General features: G+C 62.8%; 2 protein-coding genes across 2 annotated transcripts in view; one reads left to right on the top strand and one right to left on the bottom strand.

Moving 5' to 3' along the window:
• The window catches only part of PTSG_05242 (uncharacterized protein), a gene marked incomplete at its 3' end in the record, with an annotated part of 16124 nt that extends 2425 nt beyond the window's left edge, over positions 1-13699 (bottom strand). Inside the window, exons 1-2 of the mRNA XM_004993761.1 lie at positions 13335-13699; positions 8-12946 (exon numbers count right to left, since the gene is read on the bottom strand). Coding sequence (XP_004993818.1) covers positions 8-12946 — 12939 coding nt within the window. The 5' untranslated portion in view covers positions 13335-13699. The remainder of the gene's footprint in view (positions 1-7; positions 12947-13334) is intronic.
• A 96-nt stretch (positions 13700-13795) lies between these two features.
• Positions 13796-18891, top strand: PTSG_05241 (uncharacterized protein). The gene is made up of 13 exons (XM_004993760.1): positions 13796-14068; positions 14598-14679; positions 15029-15243; positions 15550-15625; positions 15773-15831; positions 15972-16067; positions 16305-16449; positions 16656-16814; positions 16999-17055; positions 17318-17457; positions 17616-17722; positions 17995-18160; positions 18356-18891. Exons 2-13 carry the CDS (start codon positions 14622-14624, stop codon positions 18482-18484), a joined length of 1407 nt encoding a protein of 468 aa, XP_004993817.1. The 5' UTR covers positions 13796-14068; positions 14598-14621; the 3' UTR covers positions 18485-18891.
• Positions 18892-19143: the final 252 nt, after the last annotated feature.

Below are 19143 nucleotides of genomic sequence, written 5' to 3'. Positions count from 1 at the left end.
CGGGTACTGGCGCAGGTGCCGGTGGCTTCTTGCGAAGTGTGGACGCTTTGCCCTGCACCTCATACAGCTCTTCCGTCACCTTGGCCAAATCACCCGTGCGAGAAGACTTGTCATGCGAGCTGAAGCCAGCTGGAGCAGCAACATCCACGCCATCGTAGATATCGTCCTCCGTGGGCTGGAAACTTGTCGGTGCCAGGGGCGCTGGTGCCACGGGAGTCGGTACCGTCGGTGGGGCAGGCGGCTTCTTGCGCAGCGTCGCCCCCTTTCCTTGCACCTCGTACAGTTCCTCCGTGACCTTGGCCAGGTCGCCCGTCCTGGACGACTTGTCGTGCGAGCTGAAGCCCATGTTGCCGCCGTCCACGCCATCGTAGATGTCGTCATCCGTGTGCTGGAAGCCTGTGGGCCGCAGCGAAGCGTCGCTGGAGAATGCCGGGTTGCTCGAGTCAAACGCCTCGTACGTCTCCGGCGCGCTCTCGATAAACACAGTGCTGGGCTGCAGCGCATCCCCTGGCCGCCGCAGCGTGGACTTCTTGTGGTCCACGTCCTCGTAAATGTCCTCTGGCGGCGGCGGCGGCGCCTTCTTCGCCGTCGCCTGTGCCTTGGCCTGCCCGGGCGTCATGTTCTTGGGCGTGTGGAACGCATACACGTCCTCGTTCTGCAGCTGCGGGCTGGTGTCAACCTCCACGTTGTACTTGCCGACACGCACCATCGTCTGGCCCTTGTCGCCGGCGGGGCCGCCAGGCACGCCACCGTAGTGGGACAGCTCGTGCGCCTCCTGGTACTGCAGCAGCGCGTCCAGGCGGTTCTTCGGCTTTGTCGCGCGGTACACAAACACAACCAGCGCGATGATGAGCAGCAGCACGGGGATGACAATAGCCACGATGATGACCGCGTCGTTGGAGCCGCCCGACGAGCTGTTGAGCGTCGGGTCCACCGTCGTCGAGTTGTCCGTGGTCGTCGTCGTGGTTGTCGTCGTCGTGGTGGTTGTTGTCACCACGGGGCACATGCCCAGGCCCAGCGCAGGCTGGCCCGTCACGCTCGGGAACACGTTGTCGTACGTGAGCGGCGCCGCCACGCTGAGGTTGGACAGCAGCACCCCCTGTCGCACCACGAGGCCAAGCACCTGCGCCAGCTCCTCCGCGCGGTCGCACGGGGTGGCCAGCGAGAACGACACGGCCGTGTTCTCGGGCTCTGCCGTCACGTCGCGGCGGGCGCGGGGAGCGGGCGTGGAAACACCGCGCGCGTCCAGGCGCACAATGTCGCTGCGCCGCAGGTCGGAGAAGGCGTCGCTGAAGTTGCGCACAGAGTACCACAGCGCCCAGCGGAACGTGGTGTGGCCGTCAAACGTGTTGAACACGGAGGGGCGCATGTACCGGAGCGTGAGGCCGTACGAGACGGTGCTCTGGTTGCGCATGAGCTGCACCTCCGCCGGCGGCCGCACCACCACAATGCGCGTCGCCGTCACGCCGCGGTTGCCAGACAGGTCCTGTGCTGTGTACGAGACGGTGTAGTTGCCCGGCACGGCCGTGTTCACATTAGACTCCACCTGGATGGCCGTGGTGATCTCGCCATCGTGCTCGTCAAACACGGCCAGCCCTTGCTTGGCCATGGCGTCCGTGAAGTTGGTCAGGTAGTCCACAAACAGCACGGGGTCGCTCAGGATGCGCACCTGCGGCGGCCGCTCGTCCACCAGCGTCAGCAGCCGCTGCGTGCTCACGCGGTGCTGCTGGCGCGAGTGGTCCTGCACCGTGTACGTGATGAGGTACGATGTGTTGAGCGGCGCTGTTGCGTTGACCAGGTCCAGCGTGCCCATCGCATCAAAGCAGATGGGGTCGGTCGGCGTCGATGACGTGTTGAAGGGCAGCTCGATAAACGAGTTCCAGTTGACGCAGGACGCGCTCACCTGCACAAACAGCTCCTCGCTGCTGTGCACCTCTGCTGCGCGGCGGAAGCGTGTCAGCTGCTCCTGCATGCCGCTGCCGGGGCCAAACACGTACACGGACGTCGTCACGTCGCAGCTCAGGTCCCCCTCCAGCGTGTCAAGCGCAGACACGCAGTGGATCATGCTGGCGTTGGCCTCCGTGAAGCGGCTGGCGATGGTCGACGCGCACGCAAAGTCGTGCGGGTTGTACGGCTCCGCCGCCACGCCGTTCTCTCGGACAAACTCGAGCGTGTTGCCCTGGTTGAAGGGGCGCAGCACGGGCGGCCGCGTGTCCTCAATCTCCACCTGCCGCTGCACCAGGTGCGAGTTGCCTGCAGCATCCGCCACCGTGTAGTTGAGCGTGAACGTGCTGCCGTCCGGCGCGTACACGTCCACCTCCCCGCTCACGGGATAGCGGTGGCGCGTGGCAAGGATGTAGTCGTGGTACTGGCACAGCGGCGTGCGCACGCGCGCAGCGCAGGCCAGGTGCCGCTCCGTGGCCGTGCCTGGGTACTGCAGGTTCTGGGCGGCCGTGTCGCTGGAGAAGCACGTGAGGCGGCTGCCCGTCAGCGTGCACGGCATGGTGTAGCCGTTGACGCGGCCACTGCCCTGCAGGCGAATGCCGCCGCCGTTGCGCTGGAGAAGCGGGTCGGTGGCCGCAGGCTCGCTGCGCTCCACGCAGAAGAACGGCTCCTGCGCCATGTCCTGCGGCAGCGAGCACGTGTACAGCGGGCCGTACTCGTCCTGGTACGTGGGCAGGGCCAGGCGGGGGTCGTTCTCCCGGTCGCATGACAGCACGGAGATGGCCGCGGGCGGCGTCGGGTACGCCGGCACGTCACCGTCAATGCCTTCCACAAACACGTTGTTGCTCACCCAAAGGTCGTGGGCATCAAAGGCCGTCGCGCCGTCGTCAACATATGGCGTGGCAGCCTCGTGCTTCAGCATGGCGTCGCCGCGAAGCGTGATGACGGGGTCCGTGCTGTCCTCCACGCGGATCATGCGCGTCACCGTCTCAGCCTGGTTGCCCACGTTGTCCTGCACATCAAACAGCACCTCGTAGGACGTGCCGTGCGGCGCCGTCTCGTTCACCTTGGCGTCCTGCACCTGCACCAGCACCGTGCTGGACTGGTTGCTGTAGGAGCTCGACGAACCGGCCAGCGCGAGCGAGAAGCGCACCCCGTCCGCCACCACGTTGCTGCCGTCCCACCCGTAGAAGGTCAGGCTGCCCACCGTCCTGTTGAGCGCGCAGGGCACGCAGCTCTTGCGGCGCGGCGTCGGGCACACGCCGCACGCCTCGTCGCCGCTAAAGTGCGTCTCGGGGCGGAAGCGCAGCCGGTTCGTGTCCGACGCACGCAGGTGCAGGGCGTTGGTGAAGGCCACCTCCGGCAGATCCACCCACCCCTGCGCCTCGTTGCGGTAGAGCTGCCACGTGCCGTGGTCGCTGGTCGTCGCCACAACGGCAATGCCCAGCCGCTCGCGGGGCGTGTCAATGTCGCTCACCTTGGGGCCGCCGTACGACCGCACCACGGTGCACAGCGCCTCCTTCTGCTGGGTCGTCCCGTGCTGCGCCACAACCACAAGCGGCCGCCCGATGATGGTGGCCGCGCCCGTCAGCTGCGTGCTCACGTCAGCGCGACCAAAGGATGGTGAGGACGACGCAGCGAGGCCGTCCGTGCCAAGCTTGTTGGCAAGGTCGCCCGCTGCGCACCGCAGCTGGTTGCGGCCTGTGCCGCAGTCGTCATCGTACCCAGAGGTGTTTGTGGTTGCCACGCCGTGCGGGTTGAACACGTCCTCGCGCGTGCTGCCGCCAGCCGCGGCAATGGCATCGTCGCACGTCTCCGAGGCACTCACGTACCAGTCAACCACGCTCCACGCGCTGCCGCTCAGCTGCAGGTACGAGGACACGAGCGTGGGCGGGCTGGCGCTGTCGTCGTCGTCTACGGCGGTGGCGGCGGTCGTGGGCTTGGAAAAGTGCAGCCAGCCAGACAGAATGCCGCGGCCGTCGCCCTGCCCGTCAATGCCGTCCGCGACGTCGCCGGGCCGCTGGTGTGCGGCGTGCAGGCGCGCCTGCTCTGGCTGCGCCGGGGAGAAGACGGCAGCGGCCTGCGTTGCGGCGGCGGGCTCCGTTGCGTCGAGGTTGGCGCAGATCCAGGGGCGGTTGCGCAGCTGCTGCAGCACAGTGGAGCCCGTGATGACCAGCCCGCGCGACGCCAGCGAGCTGGGGCCGTACAGGTTCAGGTAGTAGTCGTCAAAGACGTTGCGGGCAGATGGCAGGCGGTCCACGCCGCCGTGCCGGCCGCTCAGGTCACCGGGCGCGCACACGTCTGATGAGGAGGCAAACAGGCGGTTGTCGCACAGGCGGCCAATTTTCAGGGGATCAAAGATGGTGGAGCCGCTGTTGCAGTCGAGCTGCGGGGTGCCCTCGTCGTCAAGTGTCTGCAGCAGGCGCCGGTCCTCCACGCGAATGCCGTTGCCGCGGTCCTCCAGCCCAGCCAGCGTCACCGTCACCTGCGTCAGCGCCAGCATGTGGTCCTGGCGCAGCGTGACGTGGCCGTGCACATCTTCGCGGTCAAACGAGGCCACCAGCTCAACAGGCAGCACCTCGCGGAACACCGCGCACGCGTCGTTGGAGAAGTACACCGACTGGTTCAAGAGCATGGACAGCGACAGGCGCGTGGAGGCAAACACCTGGCGGGCGCTGGCCTGGCCGCTGCCTGGGATGCGCACGCCGCCCACCTCCGAAGACAGGTCGCCCACGGCCTCACCGGTCGTGGTCAGCGCAAGGGCGGGGCCAAGCCGCTGGCACGTGCACGCGTTGTCGTACTCGCGCACGGCCCAGTCGACGTCCAGGGCGCCCTGCGTCGCGTTGACATCGGAGCGCGCCACGTCCACGATGAAGATGGTCTCTGCAGCGTGGGTGCCGCTGGCATCACCCAGCGTCTTGTCGGCCTCGTCGCGCAGCTGAAACGCCGTCACGTACCCGTGCACGGGCGAGTGCAGCGTGGCACGTGCAACGCGCACGGGGTCCACGTACAGGATGGGCGCACACGCAAGCAGCGTGGAGCCTTGCATCAGGCGAATGGAGCGACCCACAATACTGCGCTTGCCAAACAGGGGCAGGTCGTTGTCCTCAAAGTATTGTTCGTAGGGCGGCTGGTTGGGCAACGCGCCATGCTTCCCAGCCAGGTCGCCCACGCTGCAGGAGGCCAGGTTGCCTGCGCTGCACGTGCCAGTGAGGGTGGTGTTGTCCGGGTGGAACAAATCGCCGAGATCGCTGCACACCTCCGACATGGACAGGCCCTGCAGGTTCACGGCGTTGCTGGTGATGGTCATCTTTGCGCCGATGAGGCTGTTGTCCTGGGCCAGGCCCGTGCCGCGCAGCTCCACCTTCACCTGCGTGGCCGCGTCTGGGGACGCCTGATAGAAGGTGACAAAGCCCTGAATGCCGTTGATGTCGACGCGGGCAATCACCTCGCGCGGCTTCACCTGCTCCTTCACGGGCGCGCACGAGTACGTGCCGTCTGGCCGCTGCACGCGCAGCGAGGCCTTGGACGGCGTTGTGGAGGCAAAGGCGGGGGGCGGCAGCACAGAGGACACGTCGTTGCTCGACAGCAACGGCAGGTTGCGCGCGGACATGAAGCGCGTGTTGATGGGCTGCAGGGTGAGGCGCCCGTAGCGGGCCGTCCAGTCGCCGGCCTCGCACGCATCCGCGTTGGCGGGGCACGCTTCCGCCCCAGGCACGAACCCAGCACACAGCGTGCTGGTGTTGGCAATGGTGCGGCGCGCCGTGTACAGGCTGGTGCGCTCGTGTGCCGTTGTGGCGGCGGCGGTGCCCGGGTGCAGAGCAACGGCGGCAGACATAAACGCCGCCACCTTGGCTGCGTCGCTGGCCTCCTCAGCTGCGCTCCCGGACGTACCAGCACCCGGTGTGGCAATGCCAAACGCAGTCGACGCCGACACGCATGCGTCCCGCACACTGCACCACCCATCCGCCGTGCACGTCGGTGGCTGGCACCACGCAGCACGCAGGCGCGCTCCTGCTTGGCCCCACACGGCATCGCACGTGCCAGCGCTCGTTGACGCTGAAGCGCTGGCGTCCGCGTCCACGTACACGCACAGGCGTGGCATGGCGCTCCCCGCGTCGCCGTCGCTGCCTGCCAGCACGAGCGGGTTGAGCTGGGCCATGGCATCCAGGCACAGCGAGTCTTGCTCAAGGTCGAGGGCGAGTGTGGACCACGCCACGGGGAGGGAGGCGTTGCCCTGGTTTGCCTGCGCCTCGAGCGGCTGCACCCACGCGCTGGTGGTGGGCGCCCACACCTGGGCGGTGGAGGTGAACATGGGCTGGCGCACGCGGAGCGGAACATCAAACAGCGGCGTGGCGGCCGCGCACGTGCCGTCCGCACTGGACACCAGGCTCCAGTCCACAATCTGCGGCGCGAGCGAGGGCGGGTTGACCAGGCGCAGGTTGGTGGTCACCAGCGTCTGGGTGAGGGTGCCGTCCTGCGAGGCAAACTGCTGCATGGCCACGGACCCGCGCACCTCGTCGTCCATCTCAACCGTGGCATATGTCTGGCGCGACGGCCGACTCACCACAATGGGCACGCACACGCTGGGGCGGCCGTTGCGCAGCACGGCAAACGAGCGCCCGATGATGCTGTTGTCGCCAAAGAGCGGCAAGTTGGCGTCCGTGACGTAGCGGTCAAAGTACGACTGGTCCGAAGCAAACTGGCCCACGCGGCGGGACAGGTCGCCAATGGCACAGGATGCCGCGTCGTCCTCCCCTTGCTCGCACCGGCCCAGGTTGAGCGGGTCAAAGATGGAGCCGACCGTGTCGCAGCGGTCCGCAGAGGTGGGCGCGGCCGTCTGGCCGGCGTAGATGCTGTACTCGCGCAGCTGCCGCCCGACGCCGCGCAGGTTGAAGTGCACGTGCGTGGTGGCGCCCGGGGCGCGCTGACGGAAGGTGACGCGGCCCGTCACGCCCGCCGTGCGGAACACGGCCACGGCCTCAAGGCCGGCGGTGCCCGGCGCTTCGCTCTCTGGCAGCTCGCAGCAGGCCGCCCACAGGGGGAGGCCGAGCCGGCTGTCGCGCTTGAGGGCAAAGGCAAAGCGGGGCTCGTCGGCGTTCGGGTACAGGTGCAGCACCTGCGCGTGCTCAGAGTCCAGCGCTGAGGCATCCTCCAGCAGCACGTTGCCCACTTGCATGCTGCGCGCAGAGAGGGAGGGGAGGTTCTGCGTGCCGTTCTGCGGCGTGGAGAGCCAGGCGACCACGTCGTCGCCGCCCTCGTTGCCACCGGTGCCGTCTGCGTTCGGGTGGGGGAAGTTGGGCCACGCCTGCCACACCTGTGCGTGCGTGCACAGCTGCAGGCCCTTGGCGGCACACTGGCCCTGCGCCGCGGCGTGCGTGCATCCGGCGGTGCCGCAGGACAGCAGCTCGGCGCGCGAGCGGTACGACAGCGGCTGCGCCTCGTCAATCAGCGAACGCACGGGCCAGCCAGCGTTGTCCCAGTCGGAGACGTCCTGCGTCACGGACAGCGAGAGCGGGCCGCCAAAGGGGTTGAGCACGGGCGCGTCGTTGGACGCCGTGAGCGAGATGATCACCCGCGCCGGGTTGGACACCACGCCCGTATCCGTCACAATCTCAAACACGACGGTGCGCGACGTGCCAGAGAGGGTGGCTGCGTCCGAGACGAAGGCAACCGAGGAGATGGCGTTTGCCCACGTGCCCGTTGTGGCACTGCCGCGGAACACGAGCTTGCCCGTGGACACGTCAAAGTTGGCAAAGTTGAACGAGTGCGAATTTGCAATCTCGTCCGGCAGCACCAGGCGCTCGTTGAGGCAGTCTGGGCTCGAGGCGATGCGCACGCGCACCTCCGCGAGCGGCTGGCCGCCGGGCACAAGCACAAATGGAGAGTCTGCCAGGGCAAGCAGGCCCTGGCTCTCGGAATAGGTGACGGCGGTGTCCACGCCCGGCCGCTCGCCGTTCAGGTCGAGGTAGGGCGGGGACTCGGCCATGCTGGGCGAGATGTGCACGCGCGAGGACGTGCTGTCGCGCCCGTCCGACACGGTGAGCACAACGCGCCGCGTGGTCATGAGCATGGGCATGGGCGTGGTTGTGGTTGTGGTTGTGGTCGTTGTTGTTGTTGTGGTCGTGGTGGTGGTTGATGTCGTCGTCATGTTCGCCGCAACGGTGCTGGTCACGGTTGCGTTGTTGGGCACGGTTGTGGTGGCGTTGGCAGCGGGCATCGTCGTGGTGGCGGGCGGCGGCGGCGGCAGTGGCGCCGGGTACACGTACTCGAGTTGGCGCAGCAGGCTTCCCAGCTTGTCTGCATCAAGCGCGCCCGCGTCCACGCCCGGGGCTGGGCGGATGGTGATGCTGCCGTCCTCTTCGCTGGTGGTGACGACGTACCCGCCGGTCATGTTTGTGGGCAGCAGGAGCTCCTCGCGCGGGAGGAAGCCGCCCTCAATGGTGATGGTGACCTCGGTGATGGGGTCGCTGTCCTCGTCAATGAGCGACGCAGCAGGGGCGAGCGTGGACGGCGTGCCGTCGGATGCGTACACAACAAAGGTGTCGTGGCCGCGCAGGGCCGGGTTGAGGTCTAGCAGGGGCGGGTTGTTGGCGGCGTTGACAGAGATGGTGGCAAAGGCGGGCTCACCCGGCACGCGGCCAAGCACGCCCTGCACGGAGACGACGCGCTCGCCACGGGTGGCGTTGACGTTGCGGTGGATGTAGCGCATGGAGCTGAGCACGGCAAAGAAGAAGCGCTGGTCACGCCGCGACTCCGCGCGGTTGGCCAGGCGGATAAAGGCGAGGATGGTGTTGGGCGGGCGCTCAACTGTCACCTCCAGGCCCGTGTCAGTCGTCTCGTACAGCAGCTCCTCGGCGCCGCCGTCCTGCACGTTGCTGATGCGGATGCGAATTTCGGACAGCAGCGGGCCATCGGGCGTCTCCAGCGCAAGGGCGTCGTCGTCCACAAAGCCCACGGGGGTGAGGGAGCCCGGCGCAAACGTGGCCGTGTACTCTGCGCCGCCAGGGGCGATGATGATGTTGGGCGGGTCATCTGTGCGGTACACGGTGACGCCTGCGGTGGCGATGTTGGCGCTGAAGGGGCTGCCGCGTGTGCCGGGGCCCTGCGTGGTGTCCACGCCCTCGTGTAGCTGGGACATGCGCTCGCCCGTCTGATCCCACGCGCGCACCTGGATGGTGGGCGTGTCCGAGGCCGGGCGCGGCTCGCCCGTCAGGTCAAACTCCGTGTTGAAGTTGGTCTCCGGCACAAAGCGCAAAAAGCACTCTGGGCCGAGCAGCGTGGCCACCGTGGGCGCAGGCAGCGTGTGCACGGTCGTGTCCGGCGCAACACCGCCACGGAACGCCTGGAACTGCAGGTTGTTGTTGCCGCCGTTGACGTTTGGCGGCGGGCAGGCAAACTGCCAGGTGCCAAATCGGTTGTCGACGGCCACAACGGCGGCACCAATAGTGACGTTTGCGTCCGTGATGCGGTCGTTGTCCATGGCCGAGGCCATGAGGTCCTCGACACGCGTTGGGTTGATGTCGTCCACGGGCGTGTCTTCGTCAACAAAGTTGACGGCCGCGCTGCCCGTGATGGTGGGCGAGTCGTTGACGGGCAGGATCTGCACCTGGCCCGTGCCGAGAAAGTCGTCGGCCTCGCGGCTGCCGTCCACCATGCGCCAGGAGAACGTGGCGCGGCCGTACAGGTTTGGCGATGGGATGAAGCGCACGAGCGAGTTCTCGCCCACGGCGAGCACCTGCGGGGCAACAACGCGGCGCCAGGCGGCGTTTGCGTCGGCGCGCGCCTCCAGCCTGCCCAGGTCTTCGTCAATGGCCTCAATCAGCAGGCTGGCCGGCAGCTGCTGCAGCTGCCCTGCACGCGCGCCGCTGCCGGGCGGGAAGGCGTAGTCAAACAGCACGTCGCGCAGGAACACGGTGCTCATGCGCTGGCACAGGCCCGTGTAGTCCTCGTCAATGGAGGGAAGGGACACGTCTGCAAACAGGTGCGCGTAGGCCTCCAGCTCGGCAATCTCCTGCCTGAGCGGCACGACGCGGGCCGTGTCGTTCGGGTTGAACAGCGGGCTGGCCTCCAGGTCGCAGCTGTCAAAGACAGGCAGGTCAATCACCCGCACAACGCCGCGCAGGGAGCTGTTGAGCGTGGACGTGTACTCATACTCGCCGGCCTCCGTGAACACGACGGCGAAGCGCTCGATGGTGATGTTGCGAGGCGGCGGGGTGATCACGGGTGCGGCAGTGGTCGTGGCGTTGGCATCGGCTGTGGTGCTCGTGGTCGTCGTCGCAGCAGTGGTGGTGGAGGTGGAGGTGGAGGTGAGGTTTTGCATGGCGGCCGTGGTCGGTGGCGGCAGTGTTGGTGGCAGGTAGTCTGAGCGGTTGAACACCGTGCTGGAGTTGAAGTAGCCGTTCAGCGCAACAATGTCCACCAGATACGGGTCAAAGTACCAAGCAACTGTATCGTTGACGAAGATGGTGGTGACCACGACGCCATTGACCTCCTTGGTGTGGGCAAACGGTGGCGTGGTGTTGGGGCTCATGGTGGTTGTGGTGGTGCCGTTGTCGCTGTTGTCGTTGCTGGCGGCTGATGACTGTTGGTCGTCTTGTTCGGGCATGGAAGGCCATGTCACGTTGACAACGAGGTTGGGCGGGTTCACGTCAAAGCAGTCTGTGCGGTTGATGATGGAGTAGAGGGAGCGTGGCGCCAGCTGCTGGCGAGCCCCGCTGCAGTCCTCGCACACGCGGTCGGACGTGGGCGTGGGCGCGCGAATCTCGTAGTCCTGGCCAAGTGCACACGGCGCGCGCGTGCCCTGGCACTGGCGGTTGGAGGTTGGCGTGGGCGCAAGGCTCTCAAACTGGCCGGCGGTGCACGTGGTGAGCGGGGCGCAGGAGCGAGCGACAAGAGCCGACTGTGGCGCCGTCTCGTACTCCGTGTCGCTGCAGCTGACGTCCAGCCTGCGCACCACTTTGCGGATGCGGCTGGCGAAGCGCGGCAGAAACTGGTAGGGCCCGTCCAGCGAGTCCTCCGCGGTGACGTTCTTGTCCGTGTAGTCGCGTGCGGCGTCCACAACGATGCTGGCGTCGCCCACGAGCGAGATTTCGGGCGGGGTGGAGTCGACCACCACCACCTCGCGGAAGAGCGAGCGCGCGGGGTTGCCGGCTGCGTCGTTGACATCGTAGGAGATGTTGAAGGAGGAGAAGGCCGGGGCGTTGGTGTCGACGCGGTCGCCGCCAATGATGATCGACTGCGAGAGCGTGTCGTCGTCATCCAGCGTGTCCGTGGCTGTGGCCCCCGGCTCCGTGTAGACGGTGGCGCCTTCGACGTTGAGCGGGTTTGGCCCCAGCAGCTGCAGTACGGGCGCGGTGGTGTCGATGATGGTCACCTCGCGCGTGGCGCGGCTGGTCATGGAGTCTGAGTTGCCGCTTGAGTCTGCCACGGAGTATGTGAGGAGGAAGGATGTGCCGGCAGGGGCGTACGGGTCCACAAAGTTGGGGTCGCCGCAGCCGCGCGACTTTGTGCAGTCGAGGTTGCCCAGGCGGTCCACCTTGAGCAGGATGCGGTTTGTGATGTCGCCTTCAAAGGAGTCGGAGGCCGTGGCGAAGCGCTCAAAGTAGAAGGTGGCGCCCTCCACCTCCACCTCGCTGTCTCCGAGGAGGGTGATGGCGGGCGCGGTGGTGTCGCGCACGCGCACGCGGCGGGTGACCGGGGTGGCCACGTTGCCGTTCTCGTCAGCGAGCGTGTAGGTGATGGTGTAGATGCCGAGGGACTGCGAGTCAACCGGGTTGTTGACCTTGATGGCGTCTGTTGGGTTGGCGTCGACAATGTCAAACGCGGTGACGCCGCGCGGGCACCAGGTGCAGTCCGAGTCTGCGTTGCAGTCGTTCTCGTCGCGGATGCCAAAGCAAGGGCTCGTCTTGAGGTGGCAGAAGCCGTCCACGTCCAGCGATGCGCCGGCAATCCACATGCACTGCGACTTTGCCTCACACTCCTGCATGGTGAGCTGGCGGTCCTTTGGCATGAGGCAGGGGTTGTCCTTTGGGGTGCACCAGGCGTCGATGTACTCCTGGCCGGCCTCGTGCGAGGAGTCGCCAACCACGTCGTGCGGCCCGCACAGGGTCATGACGGGCGGGATGGTGTCTTCCAGCACGATGGTGCGCTCCACCTGGCGGTAGTTGAGGGTGGTGTCCAGGGCAATGTAGTAGATGGTCTGGTTCTTGATTTCCTTGTTGTCAATGACAAGGTCCGCGGTGGTGACAAAGCGGCAGATTTGGCCGGGGGAGCCGATAAACTTGACAATGTTGCCGTCACCGTCCCGCTCCACGGGGCAGGGCGGGTCGGCAATGTAGTCCATGGCGCCGTCAACGACGTCATGGCCGGTGGCGCCCGGGTCGGAGAACTCCTCGCCACCTTGCAGGACAACGGTCTTGTCGCCGATCAGGGTGATGACCGGCGGGGTTCTGTCGCGGACGTAGAGGATGCGCGTGCAGTCGGGCTGCCCGGGCTCCTTGGTGCCTGGGTTCTCGTACGTGCAGGATTCGCTGTTACCGTTGACCTTGAAGGTGATGACGTAGCGGCCCATGTTGTAGACGATGGCGGCTGGCTCGTCCGGGTTTGTGGCTGGAACACCATCGACCAGCAGGGACGTGGTTTGGCAGTCTGCGTCTGTGAAGCACTGCGCCGTTGGCGCGGTGACGGTGCACGCGCCGGTGGTTGTGCTGCACTGGAGCGGGAGGCCGGTGATGGTGATGTCCTGGCCATCAGATCGGCCGCCTTGTTTGTAGGCACAGAAGGGTTTCTTCACGGGGTCGTGGTTGCACAGGGCAGCGTCTCTGTATGCGGAGCCGCCCTCCAGTGTCTGCACGGCGGGGCCTTGGATAACAATGGTGCCGTGTGCACCGCTTGCTGGCATCAGCACTAGCGAGGTGAGCAGGGTGGCACCCAGCCACCACCACACTGTGCATCGTGCCGCTGAGGAGGGAGGCTCAGGCCTCCCTTGCAGCCCCATCATCTGTATCGTGCGTCACGTTGGCGGTGTGTTGGTGTGTGCGTGTGCGTGTTGGTGTAGGATTGCGTGTGTGTTGTGGGGGTTGTGCGTGCGTGCGTGTGTGTGCGTGTGTGTGTGTGTGTGAGTTGTGGGTATTGTGCGTGGCGTTTGCGTGGTGTATGTTTGTGTACATGCGTGTGCGTATGTGAGCGTCCGAACAAACGCCAGCAAGGCATCTGGACAAACAAAACGTGCGTGTGGACATAAGCACCAGCGCACAAGCCAGCCCCCCGCCCCAACTCCGCGCTCGTGCTCGCATGCGCTCACGTCAAACTCCAGCTTGTGCACACGCAAGCAAAGCAAGACAGATCCAAATCCAAACAATAAGCAGTGGCGTAGCTGCACATCGTACCGTCTTCACTGCGTGTATCCTCTCTGTTGCTTTTGTGTCTCAGCGTTTGTGTTTGAGCTTCAGCGCAGGACACACGCACACACGGTGTCCTTCACACGCACGCTCAAGGGAGCAAAGGGAAAGAGTGTGCGCGCACTCTCTCCTTGCGGCTCTCTCTGCCTGTCTTGGTTGAACAGCACCAAGAACAGCAGCAGCGGCAGCAGCCCTGAAACGAAGCGCTGACGTGCTGAAGAGGGAGAGGGAAGAAGGGGTGTGTGGTGGTGGTCGTCGTATGTTTGTGTTGTTGTGTGTGGGAGAAGCGGCAGCGCAAACGCCAGCAAGCAGCCCAAGCTGGCTTTGCTGGGAGGAAAGCTGGTGGATACGCTTGTGGGCACTAATGCGCACGATTCTCAAAACGACTTTGTGTGCGAGTTGTATGGTGTGTGCAATTGCTTGAAAATACAGCAGAAAATCGCACCACACAAACACACAAGCAAGCAAGCAAGCAACACAAAGAAGAGCTGCAAAACTGCAAACGCGCGAACATCCAACCCACCACCCCAACTCGCGCCCATATCCAGCAGCCCTCCCTCCTTTCAGTCTCTCAGTCGCCTGCCAGTGTGTGCGCGTGTGTGCGTGTGTTTGTGCGTGTGTTCTCTCGTTGCAGCCGCTTCATCCCCGACAGCTGCCCAGCCACTCTGCTGTTGTTGCCTTCTTGTTCACTGTTGTGTGCTTTTCTCGACACGCCCAATCACGTGAGTTTGGGAAGCGGACAGGAAGGTGCGGTGCGTGTAGGCGTGTGTGTGCGTGTGTGTGCAGTGTCTTGCAGTTGTGCTTGTTGTGGTGTGGAACGCTGTTGTTGTTGTGGTGGTGGAGTGCATGATTCACGAGTCACTGCATCAAGTCGGCGCGAGTGCTGTGGCGTGTGTGTGTGTGTGTGTGCGTGTGTGTGTGTGTGTGTGTGTGTGTGTGTGTGTGTGTGTGTGTGTGTGTGTGTGTGTGTGTGTGTGGGTGGGTGGGTTGTGCTCGTGCTGTGTGCTTGTGTTGCTGCTGTCGCAACGCAACCTCTTGTGGTACTGCTGTTGGAAGGGCTGTGTCGCCGACTGCTGGCCATTTCTGGTCGCTGCTGGCCACTGCTGCTGGCCACCGCAACTCCCGCTTTCCTGTTCAGTTCCCGCCCCCTCCTTCTCCTTCTCTCTCCTGTTCCTGCTGTCCCCTCATCCTACAGCTCATGTCGTGCACCCTCTTCGCTTTGCTTCTGCACGTTGTCGTTCCCGTTCGCAGTCACATGAACCGACGGTCCCAAGCATGAGTATTGAAACAGACCACATCAACTTCCTCATCTACCGGTACCTGCTCGAGTCAGGTCAGTCAGTGGCCACTACCTCCCCTCCCCCGCGCTTGTCGACGCATCCGCTTGTCGAGGCTTCCACCTGTGTCGAGGCTTCCACCTGTGTCGAGGCTGCTGGCGTCTTGCACTTGTTCTTGCTTCTTTCAGCTACTGTTTCAACAGCAGCGCGCAGCCACCCCACCGCCTTTTACTTTGCACTGTCGACACGCCTGCTTGCTTCACGCCCGCACGGCGGCGGCGTTTCCTCGAAACCATGACAGCTCAACACCTTTGCCGCGTTCACCACTTGTATTCACACAACCCCTCACACATGAACACACAACCCGCACAACCCGCGCACATTCCCACACAACGTTTCAACCAGGGTTCCAACACAGCTCCTTCACCTTTGGGCAGGAGAGCGGCATTGCCCACTCTGCCATTGCCACCACACACATCCCGCCCGGGTCGCTCATTGCACAAATGCAGCGCGCCCTCAACTATGTGCAAGCGGAAATAAACTTGACAGAGGAAGGGCTTCCCGCAGACCCCAAGTTCCTCGAGGACCTCCCACCCTTGTCCTTGCTGGAGTCTGTCCAAGTACGTTGGTGCAACCATGTGTCTGTCTGTGTCTGTGTGTCTGTGGTGTGTGTCTGTGTGTCTGTGTGTCTGTGGTGTGTGTCTGTGGTGTGTGTCTGTGTGTGTGTCTGTGTGTCTGTGTGCCTGTGTGGTGTGCGCCCGCGCGTCCCTGTGCCCACGCACCCGTTTTGCAAGGCCTCCACTTGCACCCGTTTCAGTGGTTATGGTCGTTGGCACTTGCGATCATGTTTCACTGCTTCTTGTTCAGCTTGCATGCCGGCTCTGTTGCTCTCTGTTTTGACCACGCTTCTGCCATCATGTTTGCAGCCATCCATCTGCGAGGAGCGAAGAAAGGAGCTGTGGCAGAAGGTACAGCGAGCACGCACAGCAGAGGCAGAAACAAGTAAGTCGACGCAAAACGCGTATGCTCTGCTGCCTCAAGTGTATTGTCCCGGACCCACCCCTGCCACGCATGGGGCGCATCATCCCTGGCCAAAGGATGAATATGTGCTCATTTCATGTGTGCTGCGCAAACTTCACGCCAACACAGACGACGTTGTGGCCAAGAAGAATGTGGAGATCCCAGCCTCACAGCTCCGTGAATTGGCGGTGCGTCCTCTGATTGTTGTTCACGTGCGCATACCACTGCAAATTGTGCCTCGCGTGATAACTTGTGCTGCCCGTCGTTTCCAAGGAGCGCGCTCATCTCATGGGACCGTGCTGTCTGTTTGTTTCGTGCCGCATTGCAGGGCCACTCGACTGGCGCGTTCATGTGCCAATGGAACCCAAAATACAACATGCTCGCGTCGTGTGGAAGCGACAACAAAGCACGCATTTACCTCGACGTATGTTTTGCCAGTTGGGCCTTTCTTCTTCCCCATCTGGGTTGCTTCGCTTGCCCTGCATGTGCCTGTACGTGTGTGCATATACGTGTGTGTTTCGTTGTGTGTGCGTGCGTGTCTGTGTGTGTGTTTTGTATTTCAAGGGACAGTGTGTATGAACGCGAGGTGTGCTGATGGGAATATGCATGTGTGCGTTGGTGACATTCTTTGTGCGTGCCCGCCACATCCCATGTCTGGCAGGATCCCAAGATGCCGCCCATTGTGTGCCTGCATCCTGCAGAGGAAGGAATGGGGGAAGTGTTCTCGATAGACTGGAGTGCAGATGGCGACCACCTCTGCACCGGTTACGCCGATGGATACGTGCGCGTGTGGTCCTCACATGACGGTACGTCGCGTGGTCTTGAACGTGGTTGCCTTGTGACAACTGCTGCTACTGTTGCTTCTGCTGCTTCTGTTGTGACAGCTGCCTTCGGTTGTGGTCGTTAACGCAATGCAACAGAGTGAGATGCAGGGGTTTTGAATTGTATGGTGCTGATTGGCTCACTCGCCGGTATCATTGATGGTGGTGTGCGCGGCGTGCTTTGCGAACAGGTGAGCTCCAGCAGCGGCTAGCGGGCACGGGCCATCCCACCGCGAGAGCCAAGTTCAGCAGCAACGGGCGGTACATTGCCGCTGGCGACGGTGGCGGCAACGTCATGATCTGGAACACTCGCACAGAGAAGAAGCTTCTTGGCGCGTCATTCCATGAAGGTTGGTTTTTTGTTTGTTTGTTTGTTTGTTTGTTTGGTTGGTTGGTTGGTTGGTTGGTTGGCTGGTTGGTTGGTTGGCTGGTTGATGTTAGTGTTCATCGGTAGCACGGCCCTTGATTTCCTCCACTGCCTTGCTTGCATCATCGTGCCCACTCACGCGTGCCTCTTCTTGCTTCGTGCACCAGGATCGATATTGAGCCTGACTTGGATTGCAGAGGACAAATTCGTGACTGCGGGAACAGGTGTGGTTTTTGGTTGAGTGCCAACGTGGTGCAGTGGAGAGTAAATATGAGTGTATGTGCGAGTGTGAGTGTGTGTGTGTGCACGTGAGTGTGTGTGTGCATGTGTGCATGTGTGTGAATGTGAGTGCGTGCGTGTGTATGTGTGAATAAGAATGTAAGTGTGAATGACGAAAGAAACACACGCCACCTCTTTCACGCGCACTCCCGCATAGTACTCACCCGTCGCATGATCGTCATGTCGTTCGTGGCTGGCTGCGTGCAGATTCGATGATTTGTATGTTTGGGGTGAAGAAGCCGTACTTTCAACAGCGGTTCTCTGGCCACACGGATGACGTGAACATGGTTGATTGGAACGACAGCCTCAAGATGCTTGCATCAGGGTCTGACGACAAAACAGTCCGGGTATGCTGTGACTCTTGGTTGTGTGGTGATGTAGCTGTGTGTTTGTCTTTGTGTATGTGTGCGATTGCACTGTGTTTTGCGAGACCGATGTGTTTCCGGTGCCACTGCCTCACAACACTACCCCCCCCCCCACACACACACACATCCCTTTGTGTTAGCTGTGGACATTGGAGAGCGAGAACGTGAAGCACGTGATCCAGCACGAGTCACCCGTGAAGTTTCTTGCTTGGTGCCGAGCAGAGGCGTCGTCCCACCTCCTTGTCACGTATGTACCTGATAGCAAGCGCGTGTGCATGTGCATGAGGTTGCAGGCACATGTATCCTCATGTGTTCATTGCATCTCTGTCTGTCTGTCTGTCTGTCTGTCTGTCTCTCTCTCTCACACACACACACACACGCGCGCGCGCGCTCACTGGCCTTCATTCCCGTGCTGCATTCACACTCACGTTGCGGCGTCTGTCTATGCTTGAGTGCTACTGTGCTGCCCACCCTCACCCGTAATACACTTCTCCCTTGCCCTTGTTTGCTTTCGAGCAGTGGTGCGGATGACGGCACCGTGCGCATCGTCGATGGGCGGCGGGGCGTGTGTCTCCACGCATTGAAAGCCCACGCCAGTGGTATTTTGTGCGCAGAGTTCAGCCCTGACGGTCGCTGGCTGGCCACAAGCGACGGCGGCTGCCGCGTCATCGTTTGGGATGTCGAGGTGCGCGCATGCGCCCGTGTTAACAGTGCTTGGAAGAGGGGGGGAGGGAAACTACAGATTATACACGTGTTGAGGCGTTGGATGTGCGTTCAGGGTGCTGATTGGAATGTGTGTTATTTGGGAACTTGTTTGTTGTACGCCACTCAAGTTTGATTGCGTCTTGTCCGTGGATGTGCACGTATTGACCACCAACAGAGACAAGACGTGGTGAAGACGCTGCTGTCGAAAGGTGCCGTGTTTTGTGTCTCGTGGAACATGGACGGAACCCACCTCGCCTTTGCAGATGGCAGTGGCAGAGTTGCTGACATTGACATGAGCAGCTGATCCCATTGTGTCTGTTAACGTGGTTGTGGCGTGCGTGCGTGCGTTGTGTGTGTGTGTGTGTGTGTGTGTGTGCCGCTTCCATGAGACTGCTCACTTCTGCTGATTTTTTTCCTTTCTTTACACTACTTGCTTCAGTTAGGCGTTCTGTTATCCATTCATCGACATGGTTTTTCCCTTTCTTGCCGCTTCTGCGTTTTCTTGCGACCTTGTTTGCTCGCCTGCTTCTTGTTCTTCATCTCCGACAAAGTCCATTGTCTCTGAGCCCGTGCCAGTTTTGTCGCTTGCGCTCGTTGCCCCATCCCTTCCCTCTGTCCTTCTTGTTGTAGCTTTGGCCAACTCTTTGGTGTACCTCTTGTCATTGTGCACGTGTACTGACGTGTGGATGTGGATGTGGATGTGGATGTGGATGTGGATGTGGATGTGGATGGTCTGTTGGGTGGAAGTGTGTGTGTGTGTGTGTGTGTGTGTGTGTGTGGATGTGTCCTTGTGTCTTTCTGATCCGGCTTGTGGTGCAGGGGAGGTACGAGTATCATGCTGATGGCCATATTGTTTGAGCGCGTGTTGGCATTGTTGCTCTTTAGTGTTGGCGGTCCTTCAGTTCAGTTTATCAAAACTGTACATAAACATGTCACATGTAGCATGAGAGCGAGCGGCACCAT

This window comes from Salpingoeca rosetta (genome assembly GCF_000188695.1).
Source record: "Salpingoeca rosetta unplaced genomic scaffold supercont1.12, whole genome shotgun sequence".
NCBI classification, from domain to species: Eukaryota; class Choanoflagellata; order Craspedida; family Salpingoecidae; genus Salpingoeca; species Salpingoeca rosetta.
Note: the sequence above shows the minus strand (reverse complement) of the source record. Positions and strands in the feature narration are given on the sequence as shown.

Coding starts and splice junctions, on each gene's coding strand:
- PTSG_05241 (XM_004993760.1), top strand. CDS start 14,622: ATGAGTATTGAAACAGACCACATCAACTTCCTCATCTACCGGTACCTG. Junction 17,458..17,615: donor CTGACGACAAAACAGTCCGG/GTATGCTGTGAC, acceptor CCTTTGTGTTAG/CTGTGGACATTGGAGAGCGA. Junction 18,161..18,355: donor TCATCGTTTGGGATGTCGAG/GTGCGCGCATGC, acceptor GACCACCAACAG/AGACAAGACGTGGTGAAGAC.